Below are 16165 nucleotides of genomic sequence, written 5' to 3'. Positions count from 1 at the left end.
TTACCAGGCTCTGCATTGACCGAAGATTTTGTATTAAATTAATTTGTTTAATTTTAAATTCAGTATATTTAAATCTCAATTTAATTTTAACAAAATAATTTTTGCTGATTTCTCTTTTGAACTGGGAAAAATTAATTCAATAACTGCCGATTATTTGACTCGACCTAACCGGAAGTAAGTCGAGGTATCCATTTTCCGTTGTAAAAGTACGGGATTGTTTGAAGCGTTTCTCAAGTTGTGCAACAACGTGGGTGTAAGTTGTAAGTTACACAAACGGTTGTGTAACAACATTATGTGAATGTGGAAAACAAAGTTTCGAAATTTTAATAGGTGAACACACTTTATTTCGAAATCGCTATTAACCGCGTTCGCTATGGACATTGCTCAGAAGAAACTCGACTTCGACAGTCACGACGAATCTGCCGAGGATCCCTTTTACAAATCTGACGACAAGTTAAGTTTCCCTGAAGACATGGGCATCACGAGCAGCCCCCTTTCACACCACAGCAGACTGCTAAGTCCTCGAAAAGGCAAGCGGCAATTGCGGACCAGCTTCCGAAAGTGGAAAGTGGACGATGAAATGGATGTCGATTACCCTTCATCGCCGCCGTTGGTACAGAGGAGCAACAACAGAAGAGCAGCACCTACCTCCTCCTCGAGGCCTTCCTTCTCGCCACCTTCGAAGAAAGTCACCGCTCTGAGATTGTTCGACACCCCAAACACTCCGAGGACCATCTTTAAGAAGAGCAAGATCAGCGGCAACCCTGCCAGTTGGCTTGATGATAGCCGCGCTAACAGAAATCTTGCAGACCTTGCCGTCGCTAACACCAACCCGTTCACCCCTGAGGTCTTGAGAAAAAACATTCGTAAAAGACCAAGATCATCAAATATAAATTCACTACACTCGTAAGTGTCTTTTAAATTTAAAATCAAAACAATATTGTGCAATAGGATTAAGCAATTTAAAGCGTCTATGTATATTTATAAATATTACTATTATTTTTTACAGGTCAGCTACCTCGGTGAATGCCAACTCGTCCTTGCAATCCATGGAGGATTCGATGCTTCGTGCCTCTACCTCCATAGGCGACGATGAAGATGAGGAGTGCTCACAACCTAGGAAGAGATATGCCATTCATGATTCAAACATTCCACGTTACCGCAAAGTATGAACTCTAATACATTTTAGACCGTTAAAAAACTGTTAGTTTAGAATTTTCCTAAATTAACTGCAGTCAGACAACCCCTGTAATATTATTACCTAATTCAATTATGGTTGAAAGGTTAAATTTTGCATTAAATTTTGATTTTTGAATTCTTATGAAAATCCCCAAAATTTGGTGTGTCTCCTGCGCTGTAACCGCCATTTCGGTGTGGAAAGTTCCAATTTCATTAATGAATTCTAAATTTTTTGCCTATAAAGATATTTTTCTGTAAATTTAACATTATATTGAAAGAACTGATTGATTAATTATTAATTCATGTTTCAGGAATTCCTCGAACTTGAAATAATAGGATCTGGAGAATTCGGAAGTGTCTACAAGTGCATCAATAGACTGGATGGTGTTACCTATGCTATCAAAAGAAGTATTCGCCCCATTGCTGGCTCATCTGATGAGTAAGTGTCTCTAACGTTACCTGAAGCAAAAAATCCAAATCTAGATTTCCTCTTAACTTTTATTAATCTGAGTTAATTTATGCACCAACCAGGCAAAGAGCTCTGAACGAAGTATACGCACACGCTGTTCTCGGAAGTCATCCACATGTCGTGAGATACTACTCCGCGTGGGGAGAGGACAGTCACATGATCATTCAGAATGAATATTGCGGCGGCGGAAGTCTGGCTGATCGTCTGCACAAGCTGCGAGCTGCTGGAGCAGGTTTGCCACTGTTGCCTGAGCGAGAGCTTTGCCGCATTATGCTGCACGTGAGTCGTGGACTGCACTTCATCCATCGCGCCGGACTTGTCCACCTGGACATCAAGCCTGGCAACATTTTCATGGCTCAAGAGGTGAAAGTTGTGACCGTCAACGCTCTCAACTCTTTTGGGGAAGCCACCGAAGACGAGGATCCTCTATCTGATTCAGAGAAAGATGAGGTCACTTACAAAATTGGTACGTTTTGCTGTTTTAAATTTTTTTCAATTGAGTAATAATAAATTTTTGCAATTGCAGGCGACTTGGGTCACGTTACCAGCATTGACACGCCGAAAGTTGAAGATGGAGACTGTCGTTACCTGCCAAAGGAATTGCTCAATGATGACCACACTCATCTCACTAAGGCAGACATTTTCTCATTAGGTATATAATTGTTGGACGGCAATTTGTGTTTCATTGTTATAAACATGCCAATTTTAGGTTTAACTATCTACGATGCCGCTGGGGCTGGTCCTCTCCCCAAGAATGGGGATGACTGGCAAGCTTATAGAGACGGCAAACTTCCTGCTCTGCCATACATCAGCTCTTCTCTAAATGAATTGATCAAGGTACTTTTATCATTTAATGTTTAGAGTAATAATTATGCGAGAAATCAAGGTGGAATAATTAAAATCTGCGCGTGTTCATTGTCAGGGAAGCCAATGCCAAAAACTAAAATTTTTCTCCCACAGTCGATGGTGCATCCAAATCCGGTCGAGCGACCGTCCGCCTCACAAGTGGCCAATCATCCTAGTATAAGTGATGCTGCCTTCGAGGGCATGAACATGCGTGAAGTCGATCTGCAAAGGCAGATCAAAGACCAAGAACTGAAAACACAACTTCTAGAGAAGAAGCTGAAAACCGCTAATAGAATAATCAAGATGTCGCAGGAGTTGCGATCATTGCCGTTCCCTGAAGAGGACACTCTTGATGACAACAGCAATGTGAAACAGCCTGTTGAGCTGAAGCCAAGCAAAAGCAGGCTGGTCGGCTCACGCACTAAGAGGAGCGTGAGCACCACCAACTTCTGACTCTTGTGATCTGTTCAAATTCTAAAATTTTCTTCCGTTTAAATTTGTAAGTTTTCTGTATGAGGTTTTGCCAGACAAACATTGAATTGCAACTAGTTCTTGCTGTTCATAATTTAATACATAAGATTATGATGATGTAATGGAGCTGTCTCAACCTCTGTTTTGTAAATATTTAGAACTTAAACTTCTCTATTACATTTCAGACTGAAGCGTTCTGGAATTTTTTAATCCGGGTGCTTATCCTTTTGAATGTTCTTCCTTCGTGCATTTCTCTTTTTTATACGATATTCAATATTGAAATAAATCTACAGATAATGGTATACAAAATCAAGGTGGCTATTTTTATTTCCTTTCCCTTATTTTCTAATTTTACGTCTATATCAGTTTGAAGAATTTGTGTCAAATCCTAATGACAACATTAGAATAACAGATCTAGGCTAGAGGGGAGTGAGCCAACTCTTTAGGTAGACATTCAGTAACTGACAATGAGTTGGAAGCGATCTAGGAGACAATAATTTTAACATGGGGTCCTTATGGGAGAAAAACGTGTTTGACGACTTTCCTGCCAGTATGCTTATTATCTCTAACCTTTTCTGATACCTATTTGTCAAAATTTTTCTTCTATTGATTTAACTTGATTGTTTTTGAAGATGATTGCATAAATTTTCCGTACATTTGACTCTTATTTGAGCACACGTGTTGCTCCAGAGAATTCCTAACTCACCTTTAGAATTTAGGAAAATTAAAACTCTGTTATGTTGGCACTCGTGCATCATTCGCGCCGAAAAGCTGGATCGAGATCCTTATCCCGCTCTCCGGCCTGTAGATTTCTGTCAATTGTTGTCGTGCACGTGCAACTTGCACATCTTGTGGAAATTCTGAGCACCCTTACATTTGTGACAAACACTTCGACATGGCCGTCGTTCTCAGCGAAGGAAGCATCAAGGGGTTGGCAGTCCAGAAACAAAATGCTGAAGAACTTGGCTACCCGAATGTGCAGATCATCGCCCTAAAAAAAGTGAGCAAGAATGGCGAGCACGAAAGGTACCGGGTCAACATCTCTGATGGCGTGCACTTCCTGTCCTCCGGAGTGCTGGCATCTCAGCTAAATGCGAAGGTTGAATCCGGGGACCTTGTGGAATACACCATTGTTACTTTAAAACACACCATCAACAGCAGTATCAAGGGCAAAAGTGGCTCAGGTATAAACAAATATTATTTTAAAATACATTTTTTGAAGCAATGTTATGTCATGTATTTTGTTTCAGGCGACAGAAACATACTGATTATTCTGGACTGCGAGGTTGTGGTGCATGGTTCTGAAATCAATGAGAAGATCGGTAACCCTACAGCTGTGTCCGACAAGGACATAGCTGACGCCTCAGAGAGGGAGAATGGAAACGTGAATCATGCAACTGCAGCTCCCCGCGCCGCTGAGCAGAGCAAGCCTTCGCCGGCCATACCTTCGCCAGCAATTGTGAATCGAGATTTGTCTCCTGTCGGGCAGCAGCCCACAAAGAGGCCCAGACTGGACATGGGTGTGCACGAAAACAACATCCGCCCCATCATGTCCATCAACCCATTCCAGAACAAGTGGGTCATCAAGGCCAGGGTCATGTCAAAACCTCCAATCAAACACTATGAAAATCAACGAGGTCCGGGCAAGCTCTTCAGTTTGGAAATCAAGGACAGTTCTGGAGAAATCAGAGCTACTGCCTTCAATGAGGAAGTATGTAGGCTTTACATATAATTTAATTAAATTTTTTTGTTATATGTTGACATTTAATTAAATTTAAACTTCAAATTTTTCAGGTGGATAAGTTCTACGACCATATTAAAGAGGGAAAGGTCTACCTGATTGGAAACTGTACTGTCAAAACAGCCAACAAGAAGTTTTCCAACTTGAAGCATGACTACGAACTGACCTTCAACCGCGATACTTTCGTCAATGAAATCGAGGATGACTCAAGCTTGCCCGTCATGGAATTCCAAAATGTCACCATTGAATCCCTCAAGAATCTTGCTGTTGATACGATTGTGGACATTGTTGCTGTCTGCCAGGCTACGTCAGATTGTCAGACCTTGATGTCACGGGCAACCCAAAAGGAACTGAAAAAGAGAGACATCACCCTTGTGGATGACTCCAAGCATGCTATCACCCTTACTCTGTGGGGAGAACAGGCACAAAACTTTGACGGTAGCACCAACCCGGTTGTTGCCATCCGCAACGCCTTGGTCAAGGAGTTTCAGGGCAGCAAGAGCCTCAGCACTGGACACTCTGCAGTCATGGCGGTAAGTACTACTGCCTTGCTATTTTACAATTTGTCTTAATCATGCCATTTACAGATCAACCCTGACATCCAGATTTCGCACCATCTCAAAGGGTGGTATGAAAATTATGGTTACAGCATGACATTCAGTGGAGTGTCTGATGGTACCCCTGGAGCACCAAGTGAGTTCGCAATTATTATTATTCTTCAAATTATTGAATCATTTTATTTAGTTTCAAGCAAGGGAGAAAGGAAGGTTTATTTTTATTTGCGATTGGAATCTCAATATTAATAGGAATGTTTCCAACAACTGGGGTTTGGTATTGGAGATTTGACTCTTATTTTTCAAAGATGATTTCCATATTTCAGGCCTTGAAATTATTAATTTAAAACATAGTTAACTGAACACAAATTCCCATTTCTTTTAAATCATTAAGTCCTAATTGTGTTACTCTCAGCATTTCTTAAGCTTTTTGTTATTTATTTTTCAGAACTAGGCTACGAACCTTGGAAGAACCTGATCTCCGTGAAGGAAGAGCAGTTGGGCAATGGCGAGAAGCCTGATTACTTGGGCGTTGTGGCCCACGTCATGGCCATTAAGAGAGAAAATTGCTACTACTTGGCCTGCCCAAAACCCGAGTGCAAGAAAAAGGTTTGTTACATCTTACCAATACTTGAGACAAATTTGTTATTTTTGTCTCTCAGGTGATTGACAATGGAAATGGCAACTACCTTTGCAACAAGTGCAACTTCGAGTATCAGGACTGCAACCCACGGCTGATAGTGAATGTGAATGTCGCTGACTGGACGAGCAACACCTGGGTGACCCTCTTTGATGAGGAAGCCAAACAGATGCTTGGAATCACCGACAACAAGGAGTTTGTCAAACTGCAAGAAAATAATCAAGAAGCTTACAACGCCATTTTCGATGCTGCTCGCTTCAAGCAGCTGCAGTTGAAACTGCGGATCAAGATGGAAACATACAATGACGAGAAGCGAATCAAATCGTCCGTCGTCAAAATGGAACAGCTTGACTTGACCCATCACAACGCTCGCCTCCTGAGCGAGATCAACCAAATGAGAGCCCAGCTCAACGTTTAATTATTCCTCATCGAAATTGTAGTTTGAATTATCTTAATCATCTTTATTATCGTTGTTTGCTCTACAACTGTGTTACAATCTAAATAATGGAGGATTATCGTAGAATTTTTTTTTCTTTTTCTTAAACAATCCTTTCAATTTTGTATCTTAATATAAATAAAATCAATCTTCTCATTATAATACCAATTGCTTTAATTACTCCATTTTTGTAACATATTACCCTAAAATATGCTTGCATCGTGAAATTTTATCAATTCCAACATTTAAAGTTGATATAATTTTTAAATTAAAATTTAAATTGCTATTTTTCAACAATACTTTTGATAATTTAATTTTTAACAACAATTCAGTCGATTAGTTGACACAAAATGATTGAAATTTTCTCAATAGCTCCTTTGGATGTCGTTCATCATTATTGGTGTTTATTCATGTCCAAGCCACAATATTTATTACATTTTAATGGTGCGTGAATAGCCATGCATTACATTAAAGACGAGGAAAGGCTTCAAAGCTAGCGGAAAACCGATGCATAAATCAGACCGTATTCATCGCAATGCGCCTGTTGAAAAACACGAAAAATAAAATGTTGACGTCACAACATTTAGCAAATCTTCTAGCAAATCATTCCAGGGTTTTCATCGAAAATAAATAATTAAAATGATGAAAAACGCCTCTATAATTAATAGCATATGATGGTTTTTATCATTTTTTGGTTAAAAATGAAAATAAATCGGAAATATCTGATTCTAATAGAAAATATAACTTTATTTGGCTGAGGCGTCGCCTTTTGGATTTTGATATTTACATCAATTTTTGGCCAATTTCGCAGCAGTCAAATTTGTGTTTCATTATTGCGAGACGTTATACCTAGGAAAAGGCGTTACCACATTGTACAATTCACGAATTCACAAAGAAATAGCTTCATTCTGCATAGAACACGCAATTTTAGCGCGCAAGGATGAAGAAACCTCAATGATTCAGATTCACCCTGGCCAATGAGGTGCGTTCGTCGACGCATGCGCCGCAAGTGCATAATCTGCTTTGTCAAGTTGAGATTTTCATTTTCACAAACAGCGGCTGGTTTCGTTTTGGGCTTGCTTATCGAAGTGCATTGAGTTGAGGAATTTTTCATTTGGTTTGTTTCACGAGCAAGCTCATTTTCGCCGAGATCGTTGAAATCATCCAGCGAAAATGGCCAGCGTTTCGTACCAGATCTCAAATCTGCTGGAAAAGGTGAGCAGCTATGTATGTATGGTCCAAACCGCGTGATGCCGGTTTTAGCGTGGTCAACCTCACTGTCAATCCTTTCTATTCGGTCCCTGTAGATGATGTCCAATGACAAGGACTTCAGGTTCATGGCCACCAACGACCTCATGACGGAGCTACAGAAGGACAGCATAAAATTGGACGATGATTCGGAGAGGAAGGTGGTTAAGATGCTGCTCCGCCTTCTAGAAGACAAGAATGGCGAAGTGCAGAACCTCGCGGTCAAATGGTTTGCCCCAAAATTTGCCTCAATCCTCCTAATGGAAAAACATCTTGATTTAATGAAAACAATTTGAAAAAAATAATGATATTTTTTATAAACTAAACAACATCCTTAGGAGTGTTGTAGATACTCCATTTTTTCTTGATTTCTTGAATTTGTCAACAATAATTTTAACGAGAAATATTCTTACAACATAATTTTTATTTTAGTTTGGGCCCACTGGTAAACAAAGTGAAAGAGTACCAGGTGGAAACAATTGTAGACGCCCTCTGCACCAACATGGTTTCGGAGAAGGAGCAGCTTAGGGACATTTCCAGCATTGGCCTAAAAACAGTCATTAGCGAGCTGCCGTTGGCCTCAAGTCAGCTGGCAGGAAATGTTTGCAAAAGAATTACAGGAAGACTTAGTGCCGCCATTGCCAAAGTAATATAATCTTAATAATTAACTGGTGAAGATTTTTAATTTATCTGTGCAGCAAGAGGACGTGTCGGTTCAGCTGGAGGCGTTAGACATTTTAGCAGATCTTCTCTCCAGGTTTGGAACTCTGATAGTCAGTTTCCACGCCACTATTCTGGACAACTTGCTTCCCCAGCTGGCTTCGCCGCGACAAGCTGTCCGAAAGAGGTGAAGATGGTGTATGACTATTTAATAAAGCTAATTAACAAGCGACGCTTTTCAGAACAATCGTCGCGCTTGGCCTTCTTGTCATGTCCTGCCACCCGTCCTTGTATACAAAACTGATGTTGGTGATGCAGGAGGAACTAGACAAAAACTCGTCCATCAGCACCACTAGAACGTACATCCAGTGCGTGGCGGCCATCTGGTAGGTGCTTTATTAATTTCAAATGCAATTTTATAACAAATCCCAATTATTAGCCGCCAGGCTGGTCACAGATTCGGAGAATACGTCGAACAAATGGTCCCGCTGATCGCAAAGTACAGCAGAGAGGACGATGACGAACTGAGAGAGTTTTGCATGCAGGCGTTTGAAGCGTTTGTCCAGCGCTGTCCCAAGGAAATCAGCCCTCACATTCCTTTGGTTAGATCGCACGCCTGAGTCCTGATTCTCATTTTTAAATAAAATAAATTAATGCGTGTGCAGATCGTGAATTTGTGTCTCGAGTACATCACTTACGATCCAAACTACAACTACGAGGAGGAGCCTTTGGACGACGACAACGCCATGGAGACTGAGGATGAGGACGGCGGCGACGAGGACGGTGACGAGGAGTACTCAGACGACGACGATATGAGCTGGAAGGTGCGTCGTGCCGCTGCCAAGTGCTTGGAGGCGGTGATCAGCACAAAGCGGGAATTGCTGCCCGAACTGTATGGAACTGTGTCGCCCGCGCTCATCAGCAGATTCAAGGGTAAGCAAGAATTCATTAATCATGACAGGTGGAGGTTGGTTTTAAAAATAATACTGTTGCGTGATCAATTAGTAGGCAATCAAAAATGTTTATTTCCGGTCCTATTTTTAATTGTTTTAATGGTCCAACCAATTGTGATGTTTACAGAGAGAGAAGAAAACGTCAAGTCTGACATTTTCCACGCGTACATGGCTCTGCTGAGGCAGACGCGTCGAATCCAAAGTGTTGCGGTTGAGCCAGACAGCATGGACGCGGAGGACGGCCCTGTGATCATGCTGCAAAATCAGGTCCCAACCATTGTCAAAGCGGTCCACAAGCAAATGAGAGAGAAAAGCATTAAGACCCGTCAGGACTGCTTAACTTTGCTCAGAGAAATGGTGATTGTCCTGCCAGGATGCCTCGCCTCGCACATCCCAGCATTGGTGCCAGGCATCCTCTACTCTTTGGGGTGAGTTTTTAAATTCACAGAAAATGGCAAAAGTTGGTTTCATATTTTGAAATGCCTGAAATGAAGCTTGATTTTATGACAAACTAACTTAACTCTACCGCAAGCCGTCACATTTCCTCATTTGATTTTTTCCAGGAATATCAGGAGCTATTTTAAAAGTATAAAAATCGTTTCAATCATAAGATGTCTCGCTGAGTAAATTTCAAATATTTTTTTAATCCAACAACTTTTTAAGAAATTGTGGCATTAATTGCTTAAAATTGTGACTCTAGGCGTGCATTTTACTATTCCTTTTGAAAATTATTTTCATCTTTTATCAAACACTGTAGGAAAAAACCATCATCTAATAGATGCGTTCTCCTTGTAAACATTTAAATTTGGGATTTATTTTATTCCAGGGACAAAAACTCGAGCAGCAATATGAAGATCGACACCCTGTCGTTCATCAGCTCACTGGTATCCTCGCATGAACCCACCGTTTTCCACCCGCACATTCCTGCCCTTCTGCCGCCAGTGATTGCCGCCGTGCGAGACGGCTTTTACAAAATCACTGCCGAGGCGCTGCTCGTTTTGCAGCAGCTTGTTCAGGTCATCCGGCCTGTCGACCGGCCTTGCAACTTTGACTTCAAGCCGTTCACGACGGACCTTTACGAGTGCACCCTTCACCGGCTGCGCGCCGCCGACATCGACCAGGAGGTCAAGGAGCGGGCTATTTCGTGCATGGGCCAGATCATCTGCAACTTGGGCGACTACCTGCAGGATGAGCTGCCTAAGTGCTTGCCCATTTTCTTGGAGAGACTGCGCAATGAAATTACCAGACTGACTACCGTCAAGGTAAGTGGAGGAAATGGAAAATTAGATCGTTTTGTTGATGTGAAATCACTTGTGGACAGGCTCTTACCAAAGTGGCCGGGTCGCCGTTGCACATCAACCTGGAGCCAGTGTTGCTGGGCGCAATGCAAATTCTTGGATCGTTCCTGCGCAAGAACCAGCGAGCCCTGAAGCTGGCAACCCTGACCCTGCTGGACGTGCTGGTGCGCAGCTACCACAAGGTGATGGACCAAAGCCAGTTGACCACCGTGATCGTCGAGCTGCCGGCGTTGCTGAGCGAAACCGACCTGCACATCGCCCAGCTGACCCTGACCCTGCTCACTTCCGTGGCTCAGACCCTGCCTATGGCCGTCGGCAACATCGGAGGCGAAATTCTGCCTGAAATCCTGGTGCTCGTCAAGTCTCCTCTGCTGCAAGGCGCCGCCCTCGTCTCCATGCTCGACTTCTTCCAGGCCTTGGTTCAGGCTAACCTGCCAGGTCTGAGCTTTGCTGAACTGGTCAAGCTGCTCAGGCAGCCCGTCGTCGTTGAGCACTCGGCTGCCTCCCTTCACAAACAGGTACAGATCTTTCACACTGTTAAACAGCTTTAAGTCTACTTCTTGTCATTTACTCTGATGTGCAGGCGCTTCACTCTCTGGCCAAGTGCGTCGCTGCCATCGCTCTGATCGTACCTGGAGAGGCCCTGAACGTGCCCTCGCAGCTGGCCGCCTCAAAACTGGGAAGTACAAACCAGGAGAGGATTTTCAACATGTACACTATTGGAGAGATTGGAAGGCACAAGTAAGTGATTTTTTGTTCTGACCGAAACCCTTGTCCTGTCACGATTTGCTTCAGGGATCTGAGCGGCATTGCGCAAGTGTCGGAGGTTCTGCTTGCGTCGTTTTCATCAGCGGCCGAAGAGGTCAAGTCTGTTGCCGCCTACTCGCTGGGCAGCGTGGCGTCTGGCAATTTGAACCACTACCTTGGCACCATCATGAGCGAAATGAAGGCTAAGCCGAAGAAGGAGTACCTGCTGTTGCACTCACTCAAGGAGATGATCAGTTACCAGGCGAGCACGGCCGCCGGGCGACAGGCCCTGCAGCCGCACGTGCCGGCCATCTGGCAGTACCTCTACGAGTACAGAGAGTGCGCCGAGGAGGGCACCAGGAACGTGGTTGCCGAGTGTCTCGGCAAGTTGACGCTCATCGACCCCGACACACTTATGCCCCACCTTAGGGACTCTCTCAACTCAGAATCTGCGCACATGCGTACCATCGCGGTCACAGCCATCAAATTCACCATTTCTGATCAGGTATTTGCAAATTTTTAGCAATTTGTTTTTATAATTTTTAGAGGGAACATATTTATTGATTTGGTAAATTGCTACTATTAACAAGGGCATGTTAAAAAAACCCTTAGGAGGTTCCACCCCCACCCTCGGATCTGCGGGGTGGTCACCAATGGTCACTTAAGAATATTTCCATTTATTCTTATTTTGAAAACCAGCAGCATACTTTATAAATAATAAATGCCCTCTTAAGTGGTCTCAGGGTATGCATGAACTAGTATGAAAATTTCAAGAAGAGGTTTTTTGTCTTCATTTCCGAAAAATTTGAATTTAAATTTCGAAAAACACATTTTTAGAATTTTTACAAATATTGTGAGCGCTAAATCTCAGGTTCTAAGCTTTTCGTGAAAATTTGAGAAGACTGTAAAATATTATCAAATGCCTACTGAAAGAGGTTCCTGAGGCTTGGATCACAACAATGTCATAATTCAGAGAGTAAAAAATAACCCATTAATGCATTTCTCTCGTCAAGAAGATCCTACAAATAATATAAAAAAATCACCGCACTTGTAAATATTTAGAGTTTTTTGGAAAATAAGTTGTCCAGTCTGTAACTCGAAAGTAATTGTAGATAAGAAAAATTTGACTGGTGCTTCACAAGTGTACACTCTTGATGTTTGGGGTGGACCGCGGGGTTTCCCTGCAAATTGAACCTCTTTTTTAATTAACTCCTCTGATGATTACTTTGTTCCTATTCTTATTACATTGCCACGAATGTTTCGCAACGTGACACCGCCAGTGCTAATTTTCCACTTACTCTCTCTCTCCAGCCTCAAGCCATTGACCCTCTTTTGCGTCAGCACATTGGTCAATTTTTGGCCGCTCTCAAGGACCGAGACCCAAACGTGAGACGAGTTGCCTTGGTTGCTTTTAACTCGGCCGCCCACAACAAGCCTTCTCTCGTCCGAGATCTGCTTGATGAAATCCTCCCACAACTGTATGAAGAAACCAAAGTCAAGGTACGTGGCGGCGCGTGCTATGTAATGTGTTAAAAATGTTCTCATTTTTTATTTCTTTCTCCGCAGAGAGAGCTGATCCGCGAGGTGGAAATGGGCCCTTTCAAGCACACGGTGGACGACGGCCTGGACATCCGCAAAGCTGCCTTCGAGTGCATGTACACGCTGCTGGACTCGTGTATGGACCGGTTGGACGTGTTCGCCTTCCTGGACCACGTGCAGAACGGTCTCCGCGACCACTACGATATCAAAATGCTAACCTACCTTATGGTCTCGAGGCTGTCGCAGCTCTTTCCGTCTGCCGTTCTGCAGCGTAAGTTCATTCTGAAAAGTGTGCGGCTGTAGAGAGAATAATTTGGTTGTTGGCCAACAGGACTGGTGCTTTTGGTCGAGCCTCTGAAGAAAACGTGCACCACCAAAGTAAAGGCCAACTCGGTGAAGCAGGAGTTTGAGAAGCAGGACGAGCTCAAGAGGTCTGCCATGAGGGCCGTGTCGGCTCTCTTAGCCATTCCCTCTGCAGGTAAACGTTGACGTCCAGTGCGATGTATCCATTATTTCAACAGTTAATTTTTTAGACAAAAACCCTGCCATGGCCGAGTTTGTGACAATTATCAAATCTACGCCCGAACTGCAAATTATTTTCGAATCGATCCAAAAGGATTCATCGTTGGCTGCTGGTGGCCAGGACTCGCCGACCATGATGGATCTGAGCTGAAGAGCCCGTGAATGTATTTGATCAGACTCTGTGCTTCAAGGCAAGTACCACCAACCTGCCAGCCACTGTATTTCTTTTTGTTTTTGTTTTTTTAAACCGACTGCTCCTCCGTGAACGGTGGAATCGAAAAATGAAAGGCGATTTCAAATGAGAACTTGTTTAATACACCATTTCAATAAATACTTAGTGTATAATCGATTACTATTAAGTAACACATCTTGTAGCACAGTTGGAGAAAATACAAAATAAAAACAAGCTGTTGTTTTCCATTTATTCGAACACTCGAACTCGGTCACTCGCATTTTATACCTGACCCAAGAACTCGAAACGTTCAACGTCGATTCTTCGCGGTCCACACAGGCAGAACTTGATCAGACTCTTCTTATCCAGACTTGCGGTCACAAATCTTTGGCCAAGCAAATGCAATTTGTCCCGTCTAGTGGGGGGGCGAATATCACGAAAGGGCAGCCAACTTCTGCGCCATGAAGTGCAGGTGGAAGGCGGACGAGGCGAGGCAGGCCATGTTGGCGATCGCGATGGTGCAGTGCACCTTGCGGAAGCTCTGGTGCAGCCGGCGGTAGTGCGGACAGTGCACCAGCCCGCCCATCTCCTGACGGCCCACCTCGGAGCCGAGACCAGCTTGGCTCTCAATTTCTTCCTTTTTCGAAATTAGCGACACGAGCGGCCCTGTCAGGTACAGGCGCACAGCCAGTTCGCCCAAAAAGCAGGCTGAAAGCACAACTCCCTGAAATTAATACAGGCATTTTTTGTAGAAACTTGCCACGTCTCCATTTTGGGATTTGGGAAATGTAATTTCAAACATTTATGCACTCCATTCATACTTGAAATGAGATATATAAAAAGAAATTCCGGTGGTCAGATAATTTTTTAGGCGGAAGCGGTTATTTTTTATATGATGTCTAACTGTACTTGACCAATTTTTATTATCTTGGGGTGTAATTTTTGAAAAACAAATTTTTTTACCGATATTATAGGGCCGGTAATGCAGAGAAATTAATTGCAATGGTTAAGTTAAGGTTCTCTCATCTGCTTTAATTTTTTTTAAAAGAGTTATAGCTCATTACTGATAATTGAGAGCTTAGATAGAGAAGAGCGTTCTCAAAAGAGTCGCCAAACGCCTTTTCCTCCCATTAGAACCCCTCTCGTAGATCGCATCTCATTCTGCCTTCGATTGCTTGGTGTCAAATTCAAGCTGAAGAGTTGGTCTATCGATTTTTTTATTGCGGAAACACATTAAAAGTTGATTTAACTGCGTCAAACAATCAGCGTCGAGAGTTTTTCGTACAGTCTCAACTCGCAATTAAACCAACTTTTAATTTATTTCTGCGATTATAAATCGACAGACCAACCCTTTAGCTTCAAAAGTAAAAACCAAGCAATCGGTAGCAGGACAAAGGCATTTAACATGGAAAAATGCGTTCGGCGACCTTTCTGAGAGCGCGTATCTCCGTTCAAAAATTACCAATTACACACAAATCAAACGAGCAGACACCTACCTGTATGATGTGGACGTTACTCCAACTGCTGGACGGGTGTTGGCGGACGAAGCCCAGCAGGGTGCCCATGCTCAGCACGGCGTTCAGGGTGAAATAGCGTGGGAAAAGGACGCGCTGCACGGCGCCGAAATTGTGTCGCGGCAGCGAGAAGTAGAGAGACAAACCTGCGTGCACATAAAAAATATAGCGGATGCAGTTGATTAGTATGCCTGGTGGTGGTGGTGCGCGGAATTAAATTACTCACCGGAGACAAAGGTCATCCAGAGCTGCGCCCCGAAGTGGGCCGCGAAGCACGCCAGGTAGAGGAGCGCGGACGACGTTGACTTAGAGGAAGTGCCCTGGCTGCTGGGCATGAGACTCGAGGCCACAATCAGCACCGCCGTGAAAAGAATAGCGTGTGCTGGCTGCGTGGTGCGAGTGAGAACTCTGCAATCACAATTTTCAAACGTGATTAACTCGTGTATTTGGTTTAAACGGTAGTTGCTAGGGAGGGTGATTTTGTATTTTAATATAATATCACGTTACCAAATAGACCTACTTAACCCGTTTACTAATCTAATAAGTTGTTTTGCAAAGCTGATAAAAATTATCAGCATTTTTTTTTCTTTTTAATTCGACCTGAGCTTTCGTTTGTCGAAATGCAGATATACTCACATGAAAAAATTGGACTGTTGGAGTTTGCCGGCCATGGCGTAGCCGACATCGACGCATTCCTTGGTGTAGGCGGTCATCTTGGCTATCGCGTCGGGCGGCAGGACAGTTTCCCTGGGCACGGAGGACATGACCAGGTTGGATATCCGCTTGGGCCGCTTGGCCGGCGGAGGCATCTTGGGCGTCGTCGGCACCAGTTGGGGCGGCACCTGCGTCAGCTCGGCGACCTTGCCCTCGGACAGCTTCTCCAGCATGTTGCGGGCGCACATTTCGTTGCGGACTGGGACACTTGCGGTTGGTGCAGTGGAGCGAGCCACTTAATACTGCCTCCGCACTCCGCCGAGCAGCATTTATAAGCGCCCCTCTCTCCATCATCGGACGACGGCCGTCACTTGACGTCGCCGCCGCCTGCTGCCCACCCGCCGATTCGAAAAACCCTGCGCCGCGCGCCGTGTCTTTTCCTCTCTCTCTTTCTCTCTCTTGCTGTTAGGGGTACTTTACCAAGGATGCGAGTTCGTTGACTGCGGTCAGAGGAAAAATCCT

The 16165-nt window shown here is 43.7% G+C and overlaps 4 protein-coding genes across 5 annotated transcripts; 3 read left to right on the top strand and 1 right to left on the bottom strand.

Annotated features, from left to right (window-relative positions):
• Positions 1 to 225: 225 nt before the first annotated feature.
• LOC135943368 (wee1-like protein kinase 2) lies at positions 226 to 3278 on the top strand. Its single transcript, XM_065489865.1, has 7 exons — positions 226 to 906; positions 1010 to 1166; positions 1491 to 1618; positions 1711 to 2114; positions 2175 to 2300; positions 2358 to 2485; positions 2609 to 3278. The coding sequence occupies exons 1-7, from the start codon at positions 374 to 376 to the stop codon at positions 2945 to 2947; spliced, it is 1815 nt and encodes a 604-aa protein (XP_065345937.1). The 5' UTR covers positions 226 to 373; the 3' UTR covers positions 2948 to 3278.
• Positions 3279 to 3764: 486 nt separating this feature from the next.
• On the top strand, positions 3765 to 6498 carry RpA-70 (replication protein A 70). The gene is made up of 6 exons (XM_065490070.1): positions 3765 to 4149; positions 4216 to 4676; positions 4760 to 5239; positions 5294 to 5399; positions 5709 to 5869; positions 5923 to 6498. Exons 1-6 carry the CDS (start codon positions 3861 to 3863, stop codon positions 6316 to 6318), a joined length of 1893 nt encoding a protein of 630 aa, XP_065346142.1. The 5' UTR covers positions 3765 to 3860; the 3' UTR covers positions 6319 to 6498.
• An 893-nt stretch (positions 6499 to 7391) lies between these two features.
• On the top strand, positions 7392 to 13709 carry Cand1 (Cullin-associated and neddylation-dissociated 1). Of its 2 annotated transcripts, none has more exons than XM_065487996.1 (16): positions 7392 to 7551; positions 7644 to 7813; positions 8017 to 8230; positions 8283 to 8431; positions 8487 to 8630; positions 8684 to 8846; positions 8910 to 9177; positions 9325 to 9625; positions 10024 to 10459; positions 10519 to 11013; positions 11079 to 11236; positions 11291 to 11747; positions 12554 to 12742; positions 12809 to 13052; positions 13113 to 13259; positions 13315 to 13709. In XM_065487996.1, exons 1-16 carry the CDS (start codon positions 7510 to 7512, stop codon positions 13452 to 13454), a joined length of 3717 nt encoding a protein of 1238 aa, XP_065344068.1. In that variant the 5' UTR covers positions 7392 to 7509; the 3' UTR covers positions 13455 to 13709. The 2 variants fall into 2 exon arrangements, with proteins under 2 accessions (XP_065344068.1, XP_065344067.1); XM_065487995.1 differs by having other exon boundaries at positions 7395 to 7563.
• On the bottom strand, positions 13596 to 15956 carry LOC135942076 (transmembrane protein 205). Its single transcript, XM_065487997.1, has 4 exons — positions 15626 to 15956; positions 15216 to 15397; positions 14972 to 15135; positions 13596 to 14199 (listed from the first exon to the last, which is right to left on the bottom strand). Exons 1-4 carry the CDS (start codon positions 15889 to 15891, stop codon positions 13909 to 13911), a joined length of 903 nt encoding a protein of 300 aa, XP_065344069.1. The 5' UTR covers positions 15892 to 15956; the 3' UTR covers positions 13596 to 13908.
• Between the last annotated feature and the right edge of the window lie 209 nt (positions 15957 to 16165).

This window comes from Cloeon dipterum, chromosome 4, assembly GCF_949628265.1.
Source record: "Cloeon dipterum chromosome 4, ieCloDipt1.1, whole genome shotgun sequence".
Classification (NCBI taxonomy): Eukaryota; Metazoa; Arthropoda; class Insecta; order Ephemeroptera; family Baetidae; genus Cloeon; species Cloeon dipterum.
This window is presented reverse-complemented; position numbering and strand designations above follow the sequence as displayed.

What these genes read in the sequence shown, in the direction of transcription:
- LOC135942076 (XM_065487997.1), bottom strand. Translation starts at nt 15,891, where the DNA reads ATGTGCGCCCGCAACATGCTGGAGAAGCTGTCCGAGGGCAAGGTCGCC. An exon ending in CTGGATGACCTTTGTCTCCG is followed by an intron (nt 15,136 to 15,215) that starts GTGAGTAATTTA and finishes ATGTGCACGCAG; the next exon opens with GTTTGTCTCTCTACTTCTCG. An exon ending in GTAACGTCCACATCATACAG is followed by an intron (nt 14,200 to 14,971) that starts GTAGGTGTCTGC and finishes TATTAATTTCAG; the next exon opens with GGAGTTGTGCTTTCAGCCTG.
- LOC135943368 (XM_065489865.1), top strand. Translation starts at nt 374, where the DNA reads ATGGACATTGCTCAGAAGAAACTCGACTTCGACAGTCACGACGAATCT. An exon ending in ATTGCTGGCTCATCTGATGA is followed by an intron (nt 1,619 to 1,710) that starts GTAAGTGTCTCT and finishes TGCACCAACCAG; the next exon opens with GCAAAGAGCTCTGAACGAAG. An exon ending in GGCAGACATTTTCTCATTAG is followed by an intron (nt 2,301 to 2,357) that starts GTATATAATTGT and finishes TGCCAATTTTAG; the next exon opens with GTTTAACTATCTACGATGCC.
- Cand1 (XM_065487995.1), top strand. Translation starts at nt 7,510, where the DNA reads ATGGCCAGCGTTTCGTACCAGATCTCAAATCTGCTGGAAAAGGTGAGC. An exon ending in CTGCCTCCCTTCACAAACAG is followed by an intron (nt 11,014 to 11,078) that starts GTACAGATCTTT and finishes TCTGATGTGCAG; the next exon opens with GCGCTTCACTCTCTGGCCAA. An exon ending in TCCGTCTGCCGTTCTGCAGC is followed by an intron (nt 13,053 to 13,112) that starts GTAAGTTCATTC and finishes GTTGGCCAACAG; the next exon opens with GACTGGTGCTTTTGGTCGAG.
- RpA-70 (XM_065490070.1), top strand. Translation starts at nt 3,861, where the DNA reads ATGGCCGTCGTTCTCAGCGAAGGAAGCATCAAGGGGTTGGCAGTCCAG. An exon ending in CAAGGGCAAAAGTGGCTCAG is followed by an intron (nt 4,150 to 4,215) that starts GTATAAACAAAT and finishes ATTTTGTTTCAG; the next exon opens with GCGACAGAAACATACTGATT. An exon ending in CTACTGCCTTCAATGAGGAA is followed by an intron (nt 4,677 to 4,759) that starts GTATGTAGGCTT and finishes CAAATTTTTCAG; the next exon opens with GTGGATAAGTTCTACGACCA.